Source organism: Cydia amplana, chromosome 23 (genome assembly GCF_948474715.1).
Source record: "Cydia amplana chromosome 23, ilCydAmpl1.1, whole genome shotgun sequence".
Classification (NCBI taxonomy): domain Eukaryota; kingdom Metazoa; phylum Arthropoda; class Insecta; order Lepidoptera; family Tortricidae; genus Cydia; species Cydia amplana.
This window is the reverse complement of record NC_086091.1, coordinates 694,729-713,651: the sequence shown is the minus strand read 5'-3', so window position 1 is coordinate 713,651 and position 18,923 is coordinate 694,729. Positions and strand designations below refer to the sequence as shown.

At 43.4% G+C, this 18,923-nt stretch overlaps 1 protein-coding gene across 1 annotated transcript in view; it reads left to right on the top strand.

The window, feature by feature from the left end:
• The window catches only part of LOC134658864 (dynamin-like 120 kDa protein, mitochondrial), a 64,883-nt gene that overhangs the window by 10,953 nt on the left and 35,007 nt on the right, over positions 1 to 18,923 (top strand). The window contains exons 5-10 of the mRNA XM_063514534.1: positions 635 to 724; positions 1,617 to 1,768; positions 4,701 to 4,882; positions 9,690 to 9,800; positions 13,326 to 13,455; positions 17,938 to 18,036. Coding sequence (XP_063370604.1) covers positions 635 to 724; positions 1,617 to 1,768; positions 4,701 to 4,882; positions 9,690 to 9,800; positions 13,326 to 13,455; positions 17,938 to 18,036 — 764 coding nt within the window. The remainder of the gene's footprint in view (positions 1 to 634; positions 725 to 1,616; positions 1,769 to 4,700; positions 4,883 to 9,689; positions 9,801 to 13,325; positions 13,456 to 17,937; positions 18,037 to 18,923) is intronic.

The following is an 18,923-nucleotide window of genomic DNA, read 5'->3' as shown; positions in this document are numbered from 1 at the left end:
CGGTAAAGATCTTGGAGCTGTGAATTCAACAACATCTATCACAATCATGAGGTTATTAGGGTTCCGTAGCCAAATTGCAAAAAACGGAACCCTTATAGATTCGTCATGTCTGTCTGTCTGTCTGTCCGTGTATGTCACAGTCACTTTTCTCCGAAACTATAAGAACTATACTGTTGAAACTTGGTAAGTAGATGTATTCTGTGAACCGCATTAAGATTTTCACACAAAAATAGAAAAAAAAACAAAAAATTTTTGGGGTTCCCTATACTTAGAACTGAAGCTCAAATTTTTTTTTTTTCATCAAACCCATACGTGTGGGGTATCTATGGATAGGTCTTCAAAAATGATATTGAGGTTTCTAATATCATTTTTTTCTAAACTGAATAGTTTGCGCGAGAGACACTTCCAAAGTGGTAAAATGTGTGTCCCCCCCCCCCCCTGTAACTTCTAAAATAACAGAATGATAAAACTAAAAAAAATATATGATGTACATTACCGTGTAAACTTCCACCGAAAATTGGTTTGAACGAGATCTAGTAAGTAGTTTTTTTTTTAATACGTCATAAATCGCCTAAATACGGAACCCTTCATGGGCGAGTCCGACTCGCCCGAAATAGTTCAATGTCGCCAACAGAACCAGCCCCGAAGATCGTGAACAATCTGCAGAGCAAACCCGCGCCGGCGGCGACGGGCGGCGGCCGGGCCAGCGACGACCGCACTTATGGTGAGACCACTCATGCTGTAAAGCAGGGGCATTGACTAGGAATCCTCTAGACTGAGTTTAGAGCAATTATTTCATGAAACCGATGCTGCCAAAAATACGGGGGTGCGGGGGGACGAGGTGAGCGAATCCCGTGTCGTGATTGGTCCGTTCAAAGACACGGACCAATCACGGCACAAGATTGACTCGAAGATGGAGTAAAACTACCGTATAAGTGGCAGAGGGGGTAGCGTTACTATGCTCAGTCTAGAGGATGTCTTGTCTGTGAGCAGGGGTCACCAAATGGCGGACCGCTGACCTATATTATTTTTTAACTTATTTAATAAACGCAAGTAGAAACGGACCGCGATGGTAATTTTTTGAAGTGAAAACTTCTTTAGCGGCGCTGGGCACTATTTGAAGTGGGGGAAAAATGATAAACTCGAGACAGCGTAAGGCGATCACGTGACCGTAAGGGGCGTAAGCCTAATTTAGATGGCATTTAAATCAATAAAGAAAAACTCAATGTTATTTGACATTTGTGTTGCGGACTCCTTTTCAAGACTCTTTACCTATGTTCAAATAATTTGACGTTGTCACGGCAGTATGTAAATAAACATGTCAATGAAAAAGTGTGATCTTATTTGAGAATGATAATAATATATAATAAATAAATAGAATACCTCCGCTAAACGTATGTACCGTGTTACCGGGCGTCGGTAACATAGTGAGGTGAGTTTTCACTTCAATCGGCACTCCCGGAGTGCAACCGTTGTTGCTTTTTTTTAAACCGGACCCCTGATACCGCGAAACCTCACTAACTTTTCACTCGCTCAAAGATCTGTATAAAATGTCTGTCTCAATACTCTCAATAAACTTTCACTTGAAACATCAAAAACACTTTTTTTTTCTCTAGAAAAACGCGTCCATGCTCTTCAAGAGGAAGTCCTGGCGCTCCAAGCTCGCTACCAGCGCGAGCTGCAGAGGCTCGAACAAGAAAACAGAGAATTAAGACAACAGAATATGCTGCTACGTCAAGGCAGACAGCCTCCCGCGAGGAAGATTAAGGTGAGATATGTCTTTTTTCTGTTTTTCTACATATATTCTGTTTGATTACATATAAAAAACACTGCAAACGCTTAATATTTAATAAACAAAAGGAAATGGCAAATGTACGTATCTAATAGGAAAAATAAATAAATAAATAGAATAATAGATGAGTAGTTTACAAGATTCTAGCACTTTGTTATTTATTCAATTATATGCACTAAATTTTATTTTGCCTTTTTTTCGTTAGTGGCTAAGTCTAAATATTATATCTGTGTTGTGTAGATGTTAAGTACGGAGCTAATTTAATTTATTTTAATTGGTAACCTGGTCTGGGCTGAAAAACAGTGCTGCAGTGTCACTCATGCTGAGTTGATGCTGGCAGCATTATGCTGACGCCCAAACCATTTGTCACAGCAAATGTTTAGTTATTAAGTTACAATAGTCTGGTTAAGTTTTTAGATAATAGGTATACCTAATGTTTATAGGTTAAGTAACTTAAATTCTTTTTTTTATATTGTGTGTCATGTATTCGCTGTTGTGTTGTGACAATAAATACATCTTCTTCTTCCTCGCGTTGTCCCGGCATTTTGCCACGGCTCATGGGAGCCTGGGGTCCGCTTGACAACTAATCCCAAGAATTGACGTAGGCACCAGTTTTTACGGAAGCGACTGCCATATGACCTTCCAACCCAGAGGGGAAGGCCTTATTGGGATTAGTCCGGTTTCCTCACGATGTTTTCCTTCACCGAAAAGCAACTAGTAAATGTCAAATATTTCGTACATAAGTTCCGAAAAACTCATTGGTACGAGCCGGGGTTTGAACCCGCGACCTCCGGATTGAAAGTCGCACGCTCTTACCGCTAGGCCACCATCGCTTCTTAAGGTGAGATATGTATACTGCATTAAATAGGGAAATTTGCGGGCTCAGCACGGTTCCATTTTTATCGACTATCACTATGCCCGTCACTTTCGCACTTACATACTTGTTAGAACGAGACAGGCATGGTGATAAACGATAAAAATGCGACCGTGCTACTAGGGTTGGAAGTACTTGGAGGAGGCCTTCACCCGATGAGGGGTTCTGATCCGTCACGATAAAAAGAAACTAATTATATAATTGTAAATACCTAAATTAAATGTAAGTTATTTTTTTTGACATACTTAATCATAATTTTGACATAGATACAATGCAATATAATATTAAATAACTATTGATGTACCTACTTAAAATTTTATTTTATTAATTTGTGTTAACTAGATATTTAGAGTCGGACCACGCTAAGTATTCATGCCAATTGCTATGTCGTTTCAACTGTTGTCATTACGTTTTTATACTAACATAGACTAAGACATTGTAACTAACGATTATAATGGGTCCCAAGACTGAAATAAATGTATATAGGGTGGAAAAAATTAAATTATTGATTTTTATTTTTAATATCGCTAGTCTAAAAAAATCTTGTCTTGAGTACTAAATATTCGACATTATGAATATTTTGTACGACAGACGAGTGTAAGACCGGTTTTTGGAGAATCTTATCATTAACATTAACTTTGTCAATTCAATTTTTTATTGCAGATAATAAATGATCCATATTACATTAACATTTTTAAATTGCATTAAAATTACGCACACTATTAAAATAACAATAAATAGGAACACTTACAAATGATTAAGATATTAAATGTATCGATGTAATATATCGACTAGTAGAATAAAATAGCGAGTGTTTATATTTCAGAATTTTTAGTCCAAATTTTCAACACTTAACCTGTCGAATCCCACGATATGACGTCACCATAAGCGTTCTGGCTCATATATGAGCCGTGGGAGCCTTGGAGGATACAACTAAACGGAGTAGCCATTAACAGGCTTTCCCCTCTGTCGAAAATAGGCGGCCAACGGTCATACACAATGTATGGACTGACGTTTATCTGACATGGCTATTTTTACGTTACGCATACATTTGACGTTCCCCTCCCCCGCAAAAATCGGCAGACTGTTTTGTACAGAAAATTACAGACATGGCGTCTCCGTTTGATTATATCCTCCAAGGTGGGAGCTGACAGATTAAAACATGTGATACTTTTGTAATTGGTCCAAATTTGTAGCAGTTAAAACATTTGACTTCGGTTACCGCGATAGTTACTCATGAAATAAAACTATTAAAACGGATTATATCGCGTATATTGAATTTATACTACATCCCTATGTTTCGAACCCTTTACAGCGTTCGTGGTCAACGGGTGTCTGAGGAAAAACTACACTGTGCAAAACTACCCACTTATAAAATAATGAACCATCATAAACTATACATTTTAAGGCCAGTTATACATGCAAAATTGGTTCATAAAGCTAGTTCTACATTACAACTATTTTGAAGTAAAGATACGCGATAAAGCTACGCCACCACCACCGCGTTGACCACGAACGCTGTAAATGGTTCGAAACGTCGGGATGTACTATAAATTCAATATACGCAATTATCGAACGAGCGAGCGAAGCGAAGTGAAGTTCTTACATTCAACTTGGAGCACACGGCTGGCTAGGGGCACGTCCCGGCATTTCGATGTTTTTAAGCTGAACTATCAGAGGATAGTTTGATACACAATAACTTAAGTAAATTTGTTCTAATTTCAATTAAATTGGGTACATGTGTAGTTGAGGGCATTATATTTTAGTCATTAAATTATGAGCAGGCTCGATCAAGGGGTTATTGAGCTAGAAGAGCTTAGAAGGCTAAAAAGCTATTTGTCAGGGGTCTTGCTATTCTGGTCATCTTTTTTGCAAGAAAGTATGGTCGAGTTTGGTATCAAATAAAGTGCTCGGCTTACACATTTATAATATAGTTTTTAAATTATGTTAAAATAATGATCTTACATTTTGGCGAACCGCGAGTTCTCAGTTCGGGGCGAACTACTAGTTTCATTAAAACATTTCGTTTTCCAGCGCTCCCTAATCGACATGTACTCGGCCGTGCTGGACGAGCTGTCGGGCTGGGACGCCGGGGAGACGGACCGGCTGCCGCGCGTCGTGGTGGTCGGAGACCAGTCCGCGGGGAAGACCTCGGTGCTGGAGATGATCGCGCAGGCCAGGATCTTCCCGAGGGGGGCTGGGGAGATGTGCACCAGGTAGGACAGTGGCTGACCTACTAGTCGACGTGTACTCGGCCGTGCTGGACGAGCTGTCGGGCGTGGTGGTGGCCGGAGACCAGTCCGCGGGGAAGACCTCGGTGCTGGAGATGATCGCGCAGGCCAGGATCTTCCCCAGGGGGGCTGGGGAGATGTGCACCAGGTAGGACAGTGGCTGACCTACTAGTCGACGTGTACTCGGCCGTGCTGGACGAGCTGTCGGGCGTGGTGGTGGTCGGAGACCAGTCCGCGGGGAAGACCTCGGTGCTGGAGATGATCGCGCAGGCCAGGATCTTCCCCAGGGGGGCTGGGGAGATGTGCACCAGGTAGGACAGTGGCTGACCTACTAGTCGACGTGTACTCGGCCGTGCTGGACGAGCTGTCGGGCGTGGTGGTGGCCGGAGACCAGTCCGCGGGGAAGACCTCGGTGCTGGAGATGATCGCGCAGGCCAGGATCTTCCCCAGGGGGGCTGGGGAGATGTGCACCAGGTAGGACAGTGGCTGACCTACTAGTCGACGTGTACTCGGCCGTGCTGGACGAGCTGTCGGGCGTGGTGGTGGTCGGAGACCAGTCCGCGGGGAAGACCTCGGTGCTGGAGATGATCGCGCAGGCCAGGATCTTCCCCAGGGGGGCTGGGGAGATGTGCACCAGGTAGGACAGTGGCTGACCTACTAGTCGACGTGTACTCGGCCGTGCTGGACGAGCTGTCGGGCGTGGTGGTGGTCGGAGACCAGTCCGCGGGGAAGACCTCGGTGCTGGAGATGATCGCGCAGGCCAGGATCTTCCCCAGGGGGGCTGGGGAGATGTGCACCAGGTAGGACAGTGGCTGACCTACTAGTCGACGTGTACTCGGCCGTGCTGGACGAGCTGTCGGGCGTGGTGGTGGCCGGAGACCAGTCCGCGGGGAAGACCTCGGTGCTGGAGATGATCGCGCAGGCCAGGATCTTCCCCAGGGGGGCTGGGGAGATGTGCACCAGGTAGGACAGTGGCTGACCTACTAGTCGACGTGTACTCGGCCGTGCTGGACGAGCTGTCGGGCGTGGTGGTGGCCGGAGACCAGTCCGCGGGGAAGACCTCGGTGCTGGAGATGATCGCGCAGGCCAGGATCTTCCCCAGGGGGGCTGGGGAGATGTGCACCAGGTAGGACAGTGGCTGACCTACTAGTCGACGTGTACTCGGCCGTGCTGGACGAGCTGTCGGGCGTGGTGGTGGTCGGAGACCAGTCCGCGGGGAAGACCTCGGTGCTGGAGATGATCGCGCAGGCCAGGATCTTCCCCAGGGGGGCTGGGGAGATGTGCACCAGGTAGGACAGTGGCTGACCTACTAGTCGACGTGTACTCGGCCGTGCTGGACGAGCTGTCGGGCGTGGTGGTGGTCGGAGACCAGTCCGCGGGGAAGACCTCGGTGCTGGAGATGATCGCGCAGGCCAGGATCTTCCCCAGGGGGGCTGGGGAGATGTGCACCAGGTAGGACAGTGGCTGACCTACTAGTCGACGTGTACTCGGCCGTGCTGGACGAGCTGTCGGGCGTGGTGGTGGCCGGAGACCAGTCCGCGGGGAAGACCTCGGTGCTGGAGATGATCGCGCAGGCCAGGATCTTCCCCAGGGGGGCTGGGGAGATGTGCACCAGGTAGGACAGTGGCTGACCTACTAGTCGACGTGTACTCGGCCGTGCTGGACGAGCTGTCGGGCGTGGTGGTGGTCGGAGACCAGTCCGCGGGGAAGACCTCGGTGCTGGAGATGATCGCGCAGGCCAGGATCTTCCCCAGGGGGGCTGGGGAGATGTGCACCAGGTAGGACAGTGGCTGACCTACTAGTCGACGTGTACTCGGCCGTGCTGGACGAGCTGTCGGGCGTGGTGGTGGCCGGAGACCAGTCCGCGGGGAAGACCTCGGTGCTGGAGATGATCGCGCAGGCCAGGATCTTCCCCAGGGGGGCTGGGGAGATGTGCACCAGGTAGGACAGTGGCTGACCTACTAGTCGACGTGTACTCGGCCGTGCTGGACGAGCTGTCGGGCGTGGTGGTGGTCGGAGACCAGTCCGCGGGGAAGACCTCGGTGCTGGAGATGATCGCGCAGGCCAGGATCTTCCCCAGGGGGGCTGGGGAGATGTGCACCAGGTAGGACAGTGGCTGACCTACTAGTCGACGTGTACTCGGCCGTGCTGGACGAGCTGTCGGGCGTGGTGGTGGCCGGAGACCAGTCCGCGGGGAAGACCTCGGTGCTGGAGATGATCGCGCAGGCCAGGATCTTCCCCAGGGGGGCTGGGGAGATGTGCACCAGGTAGGACAGTGGCTGACCTACTAGTCGACGTGTACTCGGCCGTGCTGGACGAGCTGTCGGGCGTGGTGGTGGCCGGAGACCAGTCCGCGGGGAAGACCTCGGTGCTGGAGATGATCGCGCAGGCCAGGATCTTCCCCAGGGGGGCTGGGGAGATGTGCACCAGGTAGGACAGTGGCTGACCTACTAGTCGACGTGTACTCGGCCGTGCTGGACGAGCTGTCGGGCGTGGTGGTGGTCGGAGACCAGTCCGCGGGGAAGACCTCGGTGCTGGAGATGATCGCGCAGGCCAGGATCTTCCCCAGGGGGGCTGGGGAGATGTGCACCAGGTAGGACAGTGGCTGACCTACTAGTCGACGTGTACTCGGCCGTGCTGGACGAGCTGTCGGGCGTGGTGGTGGCCGGAGACCAGTCCGCGGGGAAGACCTCGGTGCTGGAGATGATCGCGCAGGCCAGGATCTTCCCCAGGGGGGCTGGGGAGATGTGCACCAGGTAGGACAGTGGCTGACCTACTAGTCGACGTGTACTCGGCCGTGCTGGACGAGCTGTCGGGCGTGGTGGTGGCCGGAGACCAGTCCGCGGGGAAGACCTCGGTGCTGGAGATGATCGCGCAGGCCAGGATCTTCCCCAGGGGGGCTGGGGAGATGTGCACCAGGTAGGACAGTGGCTGACCTACTAGTCGACGTGTACTCGGCCGTGCTGGACGAGCTGTCGGGCGTGGTGGTGGCCGGAGACCAGTCCGCGGGGAAGACCTCGGTGCTGGAGATGATCGCGCAGGCCAGGATCTTCCCCAGGGGGGCTGGGGAGATGTGCACCAGGTAGGACAGTGGCTGACCTACTAGTCGACGTGTACTCGGCCGTGCTGGACGAGCTGTCGGGCGTGGTGGTGGCCGGAGACCAGTCCGCGGGGAAGACCTCGGTGCTGGAGATGATCGCGCAGGCCAGGATCTTCCCCAGGGGGGCTGGGGAGATGTGCACCAGGTAGGACAGTGGCTGACCTACTAGTCGACGTGTACTCGGCCGTGCTGGACGAGCTGTCGGGCGTGGTGGTGGCCGGAGACCAGTCCGCGGGGAAGACCTCGGTGCTGGAGATGATCGCGCAGGCCAGGATCTTCCCCAGGGGGGCTGGGGAGATGTGCACCAGGTAGGACAGTGGCTGACCTACTAGTCGACGTGTACTCGGCCGTGCTGGACGAGCTGTCGGGCGTGGTGGTGGTCGGAGACCAGTCCGCGGGGAAGACCTCGGTGCTGGAGATGATCGCGCAGGCCAGGATCTTCCCCAGGGGGGCTGGGGAGATGTGCACCAGGTAGGACAGTGGCTGACCTACTAGTCGACGTGTACTCGGCCGTGCTGGACGAGCTGTCGGGCGTGGTGGTGGTCGGAGACCAGTCCGCGGGGAATACCTCGGTGCTGGAGATGATCGCGCAGGCCAGGATCTTCCCGAGGGGAGGCTGGGGAGATGTGCACCAGGTATAACCGCTCCGCTCCGCCCCTCCGCACTCACACACTTGAATGCACTCTTGGCATCAGCACCCGAGTGCGACCTGTTTGCGTGGCGTTGGGTGTCTGTGAGAAATGAATGCCTGAGATTCTGTGAGGTGATGGATGCGAGGCCTACATACATTAAGGTGTAATTGTGGATGTGATAAGGGACTATAGTGATTTCTAATTGTTTGTTTGTACCTGATTGTTATTCGTAATAGTTATATGTACCTGCTTGGTATACCAAGCAGGTACATACAGGGTGCTTCCTGTAACAGGAGCAATAAATTAAACTGTAAGCTGTACTCCTCAAACTGACCAACATTTGTTCAGCAACTTTTGAAAATAACTCATGTTTTGATTTTTATTACGCTTTAAAGTTTATTCTAAGACGCAATGTATTGCAAATTTTGTTATGTTTAAAGCGTGACAAGCAACGTCAAACACACTGATGTCAGCGTACATTGAAGGCAATATTTATTTTGTATGAGAAAGAGGAAGTCTAAAGGATTCATAATTTTTAAAAATTGCTGAACAAATATTGGTTAGTTTGAGGAGTACAGCCTACAGTTTAATTTATTGCTCCTGTTACAGGAAGCACCCTGTATAACTATAAAATGAAAAATGTTTGTTATTAATATTAATGTAAATGTGTATGTTAATGTTAAGTTTCATGGCGCATTGGATCTGTCTGTAAGGTCATGTAAACATTTTTCAAATAAATAAATAAATAACAAACCTTAATAAAACTTTAACTACTCCTCTGTTAATTAGTACATCCATAGTAAATTTTATACTACTTTTCGAAATTTAAGGTCAGCTAAATTGTTTCAGCAGTTTATGCGTGTAGAAATAGAAGAGAAAGTTACTTATTTATTGCTATATTCTATATTAGCTGTGTTCTCTTATTAAACATTGTGTGACAGAGACAACAAATACTCTTTCAATACTGTCATGTTGTCCCTGTCACACGATTTTATATATCGTTTTATAACTGTCAGCGTAAGAGCAACATTAATTGAAAATAACACTTCTTTTATTTCAGAGCTCCCGTAAAGGTGACCCTATCAGAGGGTCCGTACCACGTGGCTCAGTTCAGAGACTCTGCGCGCGAGTTTGACCTCAACAAGGAGTCAGACCTCGCAGATCTCAGGAAGTAAGTATGAACAGCAACAGTAGCAACACCTTATTGTGCAACGGTGGACCTTATGCCTTTTGTAATAAGGACGAACTGTCGGTTAACAGTGTGGGCGATGGTAAAATGAAAGGCAATTTTTTTTTGAATTCCTGACAGAATGGTTTATATTGTGTAAGTTTTTATAGCTCATTTAGATCGAGAATCTGTGAGATAGGAAATTATACCTTAAAATTACGTTTTAAAATAACTTGAAACCTGTAGCTTTACTTTCGACTGAGGCAGAGTATAATATAATATATGGTGCTTGTAGAGTCGGACCAATAAATGTCTGCAGCGGATTTGATAGCCCACGCAGTGCAAGTGTTATTTATACGTCATAATTTCATAGAAGTTTGACGTTTAAAATAACACTTGCACTGCGTGGGCTATCAAATCCGCTGCAGATTTTTCTTGGTCTGACTCTAATTTTCGATCGTATGGATTACCGAAACATGAATTTGTTTGCCTAGCGTTTTATCGAACGAGCGAGCGAAGCGAAGTGAAGTTCTTACATTCAACTTGGAACACACGGCTGGCTAGTGGCACGTCCCGGGATTTCGATGTTTTTAAGCTGAACTATCAGAGGATAGTTTGATACACGATAACTTAAGCAAATTTAGTCTAATTTAAATGAAATTCGGCAAACGTGTAGATGAAGGCATTACATTTTAGTCATTAAATTATGAGCAGGCTCGACAAGGGGTTATGGAGCTAGAAGGGCCTAGAAGGCTAAAAAGCTATTTGTGGGGGGGTCTTGCTATTCCGGTCAACTTATTCGCAAGAAAGTATGGTCGAGCTTAGTATCAAATGAAAGTGCTCGGTTTACACATTTAAATTAGATTTAGAATAAATTTTTAATTTACGATATTCAAATAATTGGCGAGATTTATAAAAACAAAATAAAATACGTAAATATCATCCCACCAAAAACATTTTCATGTAAAATGTTGCCAAGACGAAACCATAAGGCTCGCACTGACAAAAAGTTATCAGATATCTTGTAGAGCCAACCTTCTAACTCTACACAGGCCCTACCTTCACAGACTCTACACCTTAGTCAAAATATGTGGCTTGACCGCTTCGTCACATGGGCGTAAGGTGAAATATGTATTCACTATTCATTATTATTTTTATTATAAAATAGTTCTTGTAATAATGAATGAAACGGCCAAGCCACATATTTTGACTAAGGTGTAGAGTCTGTGAAGGTAGGGCCTGTGTAGAGTTAAGCTTGGCTCTACAAGATATCTGATAACTTTTTGTCAGTGCGAGCCTTATGGTTTCGTCTTGGCAACATTTTACATGAAAATGTTTTTGGTGGGATTTCACATCTTTTTGTAAGTTGCTTATGACAATCTTCTGATTTAAAGGGTTGCGGGTGATTTACTATTCAAAATCCTGAAATACGTACCTGGGGGGCATCTTTTATATACAATCTGCTTTTTTACTGATTCCCCATACAAACTTCAACCCCCCTTTTCCCCCTAACGCCTGTTTCCACCCCTTTTCACCCTTACGGGGTGATTTTGGGGTTGAAACTATTTTATATCCTTCCCCATAACAATAACTATCTACATACCAAATTTCCCATACAAAATTCCACCCCCCTTTTCACCCCCTTAGGGGCTAATAATTTCAAGTTTTTGAATTTTTCTGTTGTTTTTGGACTAATACTATTTCACATACCAAATTTCAGCTTCCTAGAACTTCAGGAAGTACCCTAGAGGTTTTGATGATCAACAGTGAGTGAATGAGTCAGTGACGAAATCGGGGTTTTTTAGACATTAATAAAATCCAAAGTATAAGAGCTATGCAATTGAATTTTTTTATGCTTAATAAGTCTGCTATTGAAATCATATCCCGAGAGTTTTGTTTATCTGGTATAATCCAAACCCAAGTTAAGAGGGTTCAAAAAAACGACGAAGCGCTTCGAGAAAAGGTAGGTAGTGCCCTTGCGCTTCGCTTTGCTCGTCTTGGCGGGGGCACTACCGTGCCCCCAGATATGGGAAGGCATTTGACATTTGACAAGAAAGATTACGGCTTACCTACTACAGATACTGTCTATTTTAAAATCTATGGTGACAAATCTATCAGTTAAGGGCTCCACAGACCTTGCAATAAATCGCAAGCGGATGTCGATCCTTTGCTGACTAGATTCAATTGATCTAACTAGTAGTTCGCCCCGAACTGAGAACTCGCGGTTCGATAAAATGTTAGATCATTATTTTAAAATTGTAAATTTAAAAACTATAGGTACCTATTATAAATGTGTAAGCCGAGCACTTTCATTTGATACCAAATTCGACCATACTTTCTTGCAAAAAAGATGACCAGAATAGCAAGACCCCTCACAAATAGCTTTTTAGCCTTCTAAGCTCTTCTAGCTCAATAACCCCTTGATCGAGCCTGCTCATAATTTAATGACTAAAATATAATGTCCTCAACTACACGTTTACCCAATTTAATTTAAATTAGAACAAATTTACTTAAGTTATTGTGTATCAAACTATCCTCTGATAGTTCAGCTTAAAAACATCGAAATGCCGGGACGTGCCCCTAGCCAGCCGTGTGCTCCAAGTTGAATGTAAGAACTTCACTTCGCTTCGCTCGCTCGTTCGACTATTTGGCAAACCGCGAGTTCTCAGTTCGAGGCGAACTACTAGTATCTTTACAAGTTAAAGTGCCTGGCGTCCGTTGGCTCGTTGGGTATTGCGGGTCACTTCTGGGTGAGATTGGCTCAGGACCGGGACAAGTGGCGTACTAGAAGAGAGGCCTATGCTCAGCAGTGAGCGATAAAGGGCTGATATGATGATGATGAAGTTAAACGCTGTTATTTTTACTAAACGCTTTCCAACCGATTCCCAATTTGATGCGATAAAATTATGTCCAATTTGTTCTTTTTTGTTTATTCGCATTTTGCAATAGGGAGTATTACTGCAATGTTTTGCCGCCAGAGTGCAGCACTAGCGCCTTTCGTAAACCATAGAATAACTTATACATACTGTGCCTTAAACTGTTTTTTGACAAGTTTTCACAGACAATCAAATATGACATTGATATATCAAAGCGGTTTGTTTACAAAGGGTCTACCGGGAAACGCGAAATCGAAACTCAGCTATCTGCCTCTTTATCGCTCGAATATGCAAGAGTGATAGAGAAGTTGGATAACAAAATTTCGACCTCTCGTTTGTGGTAGACCCTTAGATTGTGACTGGTTGTGGGAGTGGCGCCCCCTACGAAGAGTTTCGCGTAATATTCCCTATTCCTAAGATGTAATTATTTTTGAAAAGATGTGTCCCGCCGAGTTTGTTGCCGGTCCCATATTGGGATACCCTCCTCCAATTGAGGGGGGATTTAAATCTTCTCGGGGCAGAGGTGTAGGGTTGGAGCCGGTGTAGCTTTATTTGACGTTCATAAGCGCATTGTAATTATGCCTACTTGAATAAACTATCTTTTATCTTATCTTATCTTATTCAAAACACATTATTGTTTATTTGCCAACAGGGAAGTAGAGCTGCGTATGCGTAACAGTGTCCGCGGAGGCCGCACAGTTTCTACTGAAGTCATATCCATGTCTGTCAAAGGACCTGGTATTCAGCGGATGGTTCTGGTCGATCTGCCCGGTGTCATTTCAGTAAGTTAATTTCACCAAGTACACAGTTTACGAACTTCAAATGTTGTGTTAGTAATTTCCAGTGATTGGCGATTTGGTTACAGTAGTATTAGTACATTACTGCAGACGCCGGGCAAGAAGGGCTTGCCGGGCGAGTAGGTATAGCCGGCCGACCGTAGGGAGGCCGGATAGTGATACGAAGCCGGCAAGACCTTTTCACGGCTAGGCATGTATAGTGCTTTTCTCAAACATGCAATGAAATAAAAAAATACACCACTCAAAAAAACAAATTTATAATCTTTATAATAAAAATCCAACTTCACAACAAAAGTGTTTTTAATTTTCCTTCCAATCCCGCCATAATTGTTTTTTTTTTACGGAAGTCGTCCGTATTTCGCGTGTGTAGTGTTCGAATAGACCTTATTAGGGCCATTATACACAATTTGATAATAAGAATCTAAATTTCTATAAATAAAATAAATGCAGAGGATTTTAAATATTGTCTATGGTCTCTGGTGACTTACGTATAGACAAAATTTTAAATTTATTCATCAACACATTGAGTCATACAGATTCGTATTCTTAGTATCAGTACGTTCGTGTATAACAGGCGTTAACATGGATATTTTGGTCCGATAACCATTCATTCACCAAAAAAAAAATTATAATTCGGTTGTTTAGTCTGTTCATGGACACAGACCCCATGTTTACATTAGAATTAAAAAAAAAAAAACTTCCCGGCCTAGGCCTTCAATTTCGTATGAAATTCCTTTACAGTTCTCTGGAGTTGCTCCGCCCTAAACGTGATACTTCGAAGCCTGATATAACGCCCGGAGCGTCGACATTTCATTGCATTTTTGAGAAAAAACATTTTATAGGCCCGTATTAGCAATGGTATTATGCAATAAAGATAAAAAATGTGTCAATATGAAGCCTGGAATCCCGGAGTATATCCCATACATACATACATAGCGGTCATCCCCCCTAGTGGCAACTAAGGCCCACCATTTCACTAACCCGGGTTCACCAGTTAAACTTGGAGTTACCATGGTTACCAGTACAATTTGACACTGGGTTAACGATTTAACAGCTTATCCCCGGGTTAGAGGGATGGTGCAAGTGAGCTTAATCGCCCATCACTTATAATTTCTAAACGAAAATTTTCCTAGATCACTGGCCATCTTCAAAATCAATAATTCATAATGGGGGGTGGGGGGTATTACTGCAATGTTCTGCAGCCAGAGTGCAGCACTAGCACACATCGTAAACCATAGAGTGACTTGTACATATTGTGCCTTAAACTGTTTTTTGTCAAGTTTTCACAGACAATAAATTATGACATTGATCCATCAAGGCGATTTGTTTACAAAGGGCCTACCGGGAAACACGAAAATCGAAACAGCTATCTGCCTTTCTATCGCTCGAATGTGCAAGAGTGATAGGGAGGTTAGATAACAACATTTCGACTCTCGTTTGCGGTATACCCTTAGATTGTGACGGAGCCTACTACTCGGTCGACGAATACCTACAAAATAACAATGACTAATTACACAAATAATATTCCGGGGAAACACATGCATCTCTGTATCTTTCGTTCCTACTCCTATTCTGTAAATGAAAAGTATAAATTTCCTTTTATTCCTTTTATATTTAGTAGATTGTAAATTGACATATAAAAATTATAATATTGTAATGAAACAACTAACTATTTAATAAGTGACATATATCCAGAGGCGTATTTACAAATTAGGCGCCCCGGGCCATTTTGATTTGCCGCCCCCCTTCATCAGTGACGATAATAGTATTTTATGCAACCGTTGTTTAAGAGGGGTGAAAAAAGGCGAGTGGCGTGAGTAACAATTTGAGGCGAAGCCGAAAATTGTTAATAAAGACGCCACGAGTATTTTTTGACTCAGTTAAACAACGTTGCATACAATACTTTTTCTACGACCAAGCACTTACTTTGAAATGCAATGAAATAATAATAAAAATGGATGATGATGATTGTTTAATTTCCTAATATGATAGGTTGTTCAGTGCGTGGGATTCTTAAGGGGAATGAAAATTTTATTATTTTTGCGCTACGATGCACGGTTTAGGAGATACAGCCCTATAAATATTTTTTTTTTTTTTAATATTAAGTTAGCTCCCAGTGGCTCAAATATGAGCCAGAACGCTTATGGGTGACGTCATATCGTGGGATTCGACAGGTTAATTAGGGGTTTCTTACAGAGGAATGGACATTTTATTATTTTTGCGCTACGACGCACGGTTTAGGAGATACAACCCATAAACATTTTTCTTTATTTTTTTGTTTTTCGTGGTTTTTAAATATTACTTAGGGGATTCAAAGGGGAACGAAAATTTGATTATTTTTGCGCTACGACGCACGGTTTAGGAGATACAGCCTTATAAAGTTTTTTTTTTGTTTTTTTTTTATTTGTTTTTTTTTTAATATTAATTAGAGGTTTCTTACAGAGGAATGAACATTTTATTATTTTTGCGCTACGACGCACGGTTTAGGAGATACAACCCATAAACATTTTTCTTTCTTTTTTTTTAGTTTTTTGTGTTTTTTAAATATTACTTACGGGTTTCAAAGGGGAACGAAAATTTGATTATTTTTGCGCTACGACGCACGGTTTAGGAGATACAGCCCTATAAAGATGAAAACTGATGATGATGATGATGATTAACCAAAACATGTCTATGGTTCACTCATCTGTCAGAAATGACAATTAAAATTAGGTTGGCAACAATGTATTCCATACAATATTTTTTAAGTGGTATCGTAGTAGGTAGTAGTAGGTAGGTATCGTAAAAGTGCCAAAAAGATACTGCGTGTATGCACAAATACTTTTTTGGGGAATAGACTAAAGACTTGTCTTGACAACTATAAGAGAGGGGTTTAAAGGTGTGTGCACGACCCTTTAAATGACAAATAAAAGTACGGGAGTAGAAAAAGTATTTTATTTAAGAAAAAAAAACCTGCAACAAGTACCTTTGGGGTATGAAATAAAAAAAAACTAAACATTTAACATTTACTCACATAGGCATTTACATTGTTTTCCTATGTACAAATTGGTTGACAAAATCATCAATGACGCTGTCGTAATTTAAAACGTTTGTCAGCTCAGCTTCTATATTAAGAAGAGCTAAGCTATTCAGGCGCTCTTCGCTGATAGTGGAACGTAGATAATTTTTTATTCTTTTGAGTGCAGAAAATGATCGTTCTGCACTCCAATTAGTCACTGCAGTGCAAAGAAAAATGAAAATGGAAAGCTTCTTTAAGGCCCTTATTTTTTATGAGTACCTAAGCTTAGTTGCCTTAAGCTCATTTTATTTTCGTAGGCGGTCAGAAAATGATTTAATAAAACACATTCGTCTTGTAGGTCTACCGCGAGATCTAACGGGTATAGGTACTCTTTGAAGGTTTACGGCACTCCTTCTAACTTCTGCCTCAGACATTGTGTCTAATTTATCTAAGAAGACAAAATTGGCCGTCACTACGTAGTATGACGTTTTGCGCTTCCTCAACTCGGCTAACAATTGATCACAAATTGGGAAAAAGGTACTTATTGACTCGAAAGTGGTCACGTCCCTGTAGTATCACTTCTCCTTTGCGACTCTCGTCATACCGTTTTTTCCTCTTGATAACTCTTTCTTGGTTGAGCTTGTAGTCTTCGGTTGATTTCCTTTTACCTGCCTCTTCAAACTCGTCAAAACATTCTCTTTTAGTTTGAATAAATTTAATTAAGGAGTCATAAAGGTTAGAAACAACCTCCAGATCGGAGTCAACCCCTTGCAGAACTTTTGAAGCTATGTTATTAAATTGCTTCAAAATAGCTCCCCAAAATTCTGACAAGATGGCCGTTTTCAGGGAATTTAGCTGTTTAATCAACCCTATAGCTTAAGCTTAGCTTAGCTTCATTTTTCATTAACACGGTTTGGTTGCCAGAGTCACATTTTATTTTAGTTACGCCGTACTAATACTTCTTGAACGAAAATGTTGCTTAATTTAGGTACTTGTTGGTAGATATTTTAAGCAATTGGTGGTTTGAAGCGTTCGTTTGTTTATTAATTTAAATGTCAATTAAAATATAATAATAAATATATATAGCTAAGTTTGATTATAAAAGGCGCCCAGAAAAAGCCGCGAAGGGGCGGCTTCGCCGCCCCCCCGAGGCCTGCCGCCCCGGGCCATGGCCCCCTTGGCCCTAGGGTAAATACGCCCCTGCATATATCTTTTGTTAATGCATGGTATTTTGATGGCGACTGTACTATATATCATTATTCATATGACGACTGTATTATATAGATTTTATCTGTAAGTGAATTGCAGTGCCCTCTCAGGGTTGTGTTGAGACATAAATATTATTAATAAGACCTACTGTACACACAAAGCAAGGAAATAAATGAAATGAAATGGATTGTGGAAGTGGCGCCCCCTACGCAGAGTTTCGCGTAATATTCCCTATTAAAGCAAGGTTTTCTTTTTTCTAGACGCAGACAGTAGACATGGCGTCTGACACGCGGGACGCCATTAAGCAAATGAGCAAACAGTACATGGAAAATCCAAACGCAATCATATTGTGTATACAGGTAATCATCATTATCACCCTAGTGGTCCGCTCGGCAATCTAATCCCAAGAACAGTTCAAACATCAACATTTATTCAGCAAATAGGCCACAAGGGCACTTTTACACGTCAACATGGAATTTACACACAGCAAAAAAAACACATCAACAATTATAAAATACAACTAAGCCGCAAATATCAAATCAAACTAAAGTATTACATAGAGATGTATAAAGTCTCTAAATGTCGAATTACAAAAAACGCTATAAGTAACAATAGTACTGAAAAAAAAACATAAAGATACAAAAACTATAATCTAAAATTATTTAGAGATGTAAATGTCTCTAAGTGTCATCATAACTAAAAGATTACAATATATAGTAGTTAATCAAATTATCCTTAGAGATGTATAGGGTCTCCAAGAGTCAAAATCCTGTATACCTAATTAAAACATTCATTAAGAAAGAAAATGATAATAAAAATAAAATTGCATACGAGAACCGAGTTGCTTTTAAAAACAGCTACTTTCAAACCAATCATCTTGATTTTGTACGCGTTTCATACTCAAATAACTGATCGGTTGAATAAATTGGGGCAATCAACATTTCATTTTAGTATGTAAATCATCTGAGCTATAAAAACACTTTTTATCACTACATAGTATAAAACAAAGTCGCTTCCCGCTGTCTGTCTGTCCCTATGTTTGCTTAGATCTTTAAAACTACGCAACGGATTTTAATGCGGATTTTTTTAGTAGATAGAGTGATTCAAGAGGAAGGTTTATGTATCATTTGTTAACCCGTGCGAAGCCGGGGCGGGTCTCTAGTCTGTTATATTTTCCAACTTATATTTATAAGCAGTTTTATAAGCAGACTGCTTTATTGAGTAAAAAATGTTTTGTGTTGATATT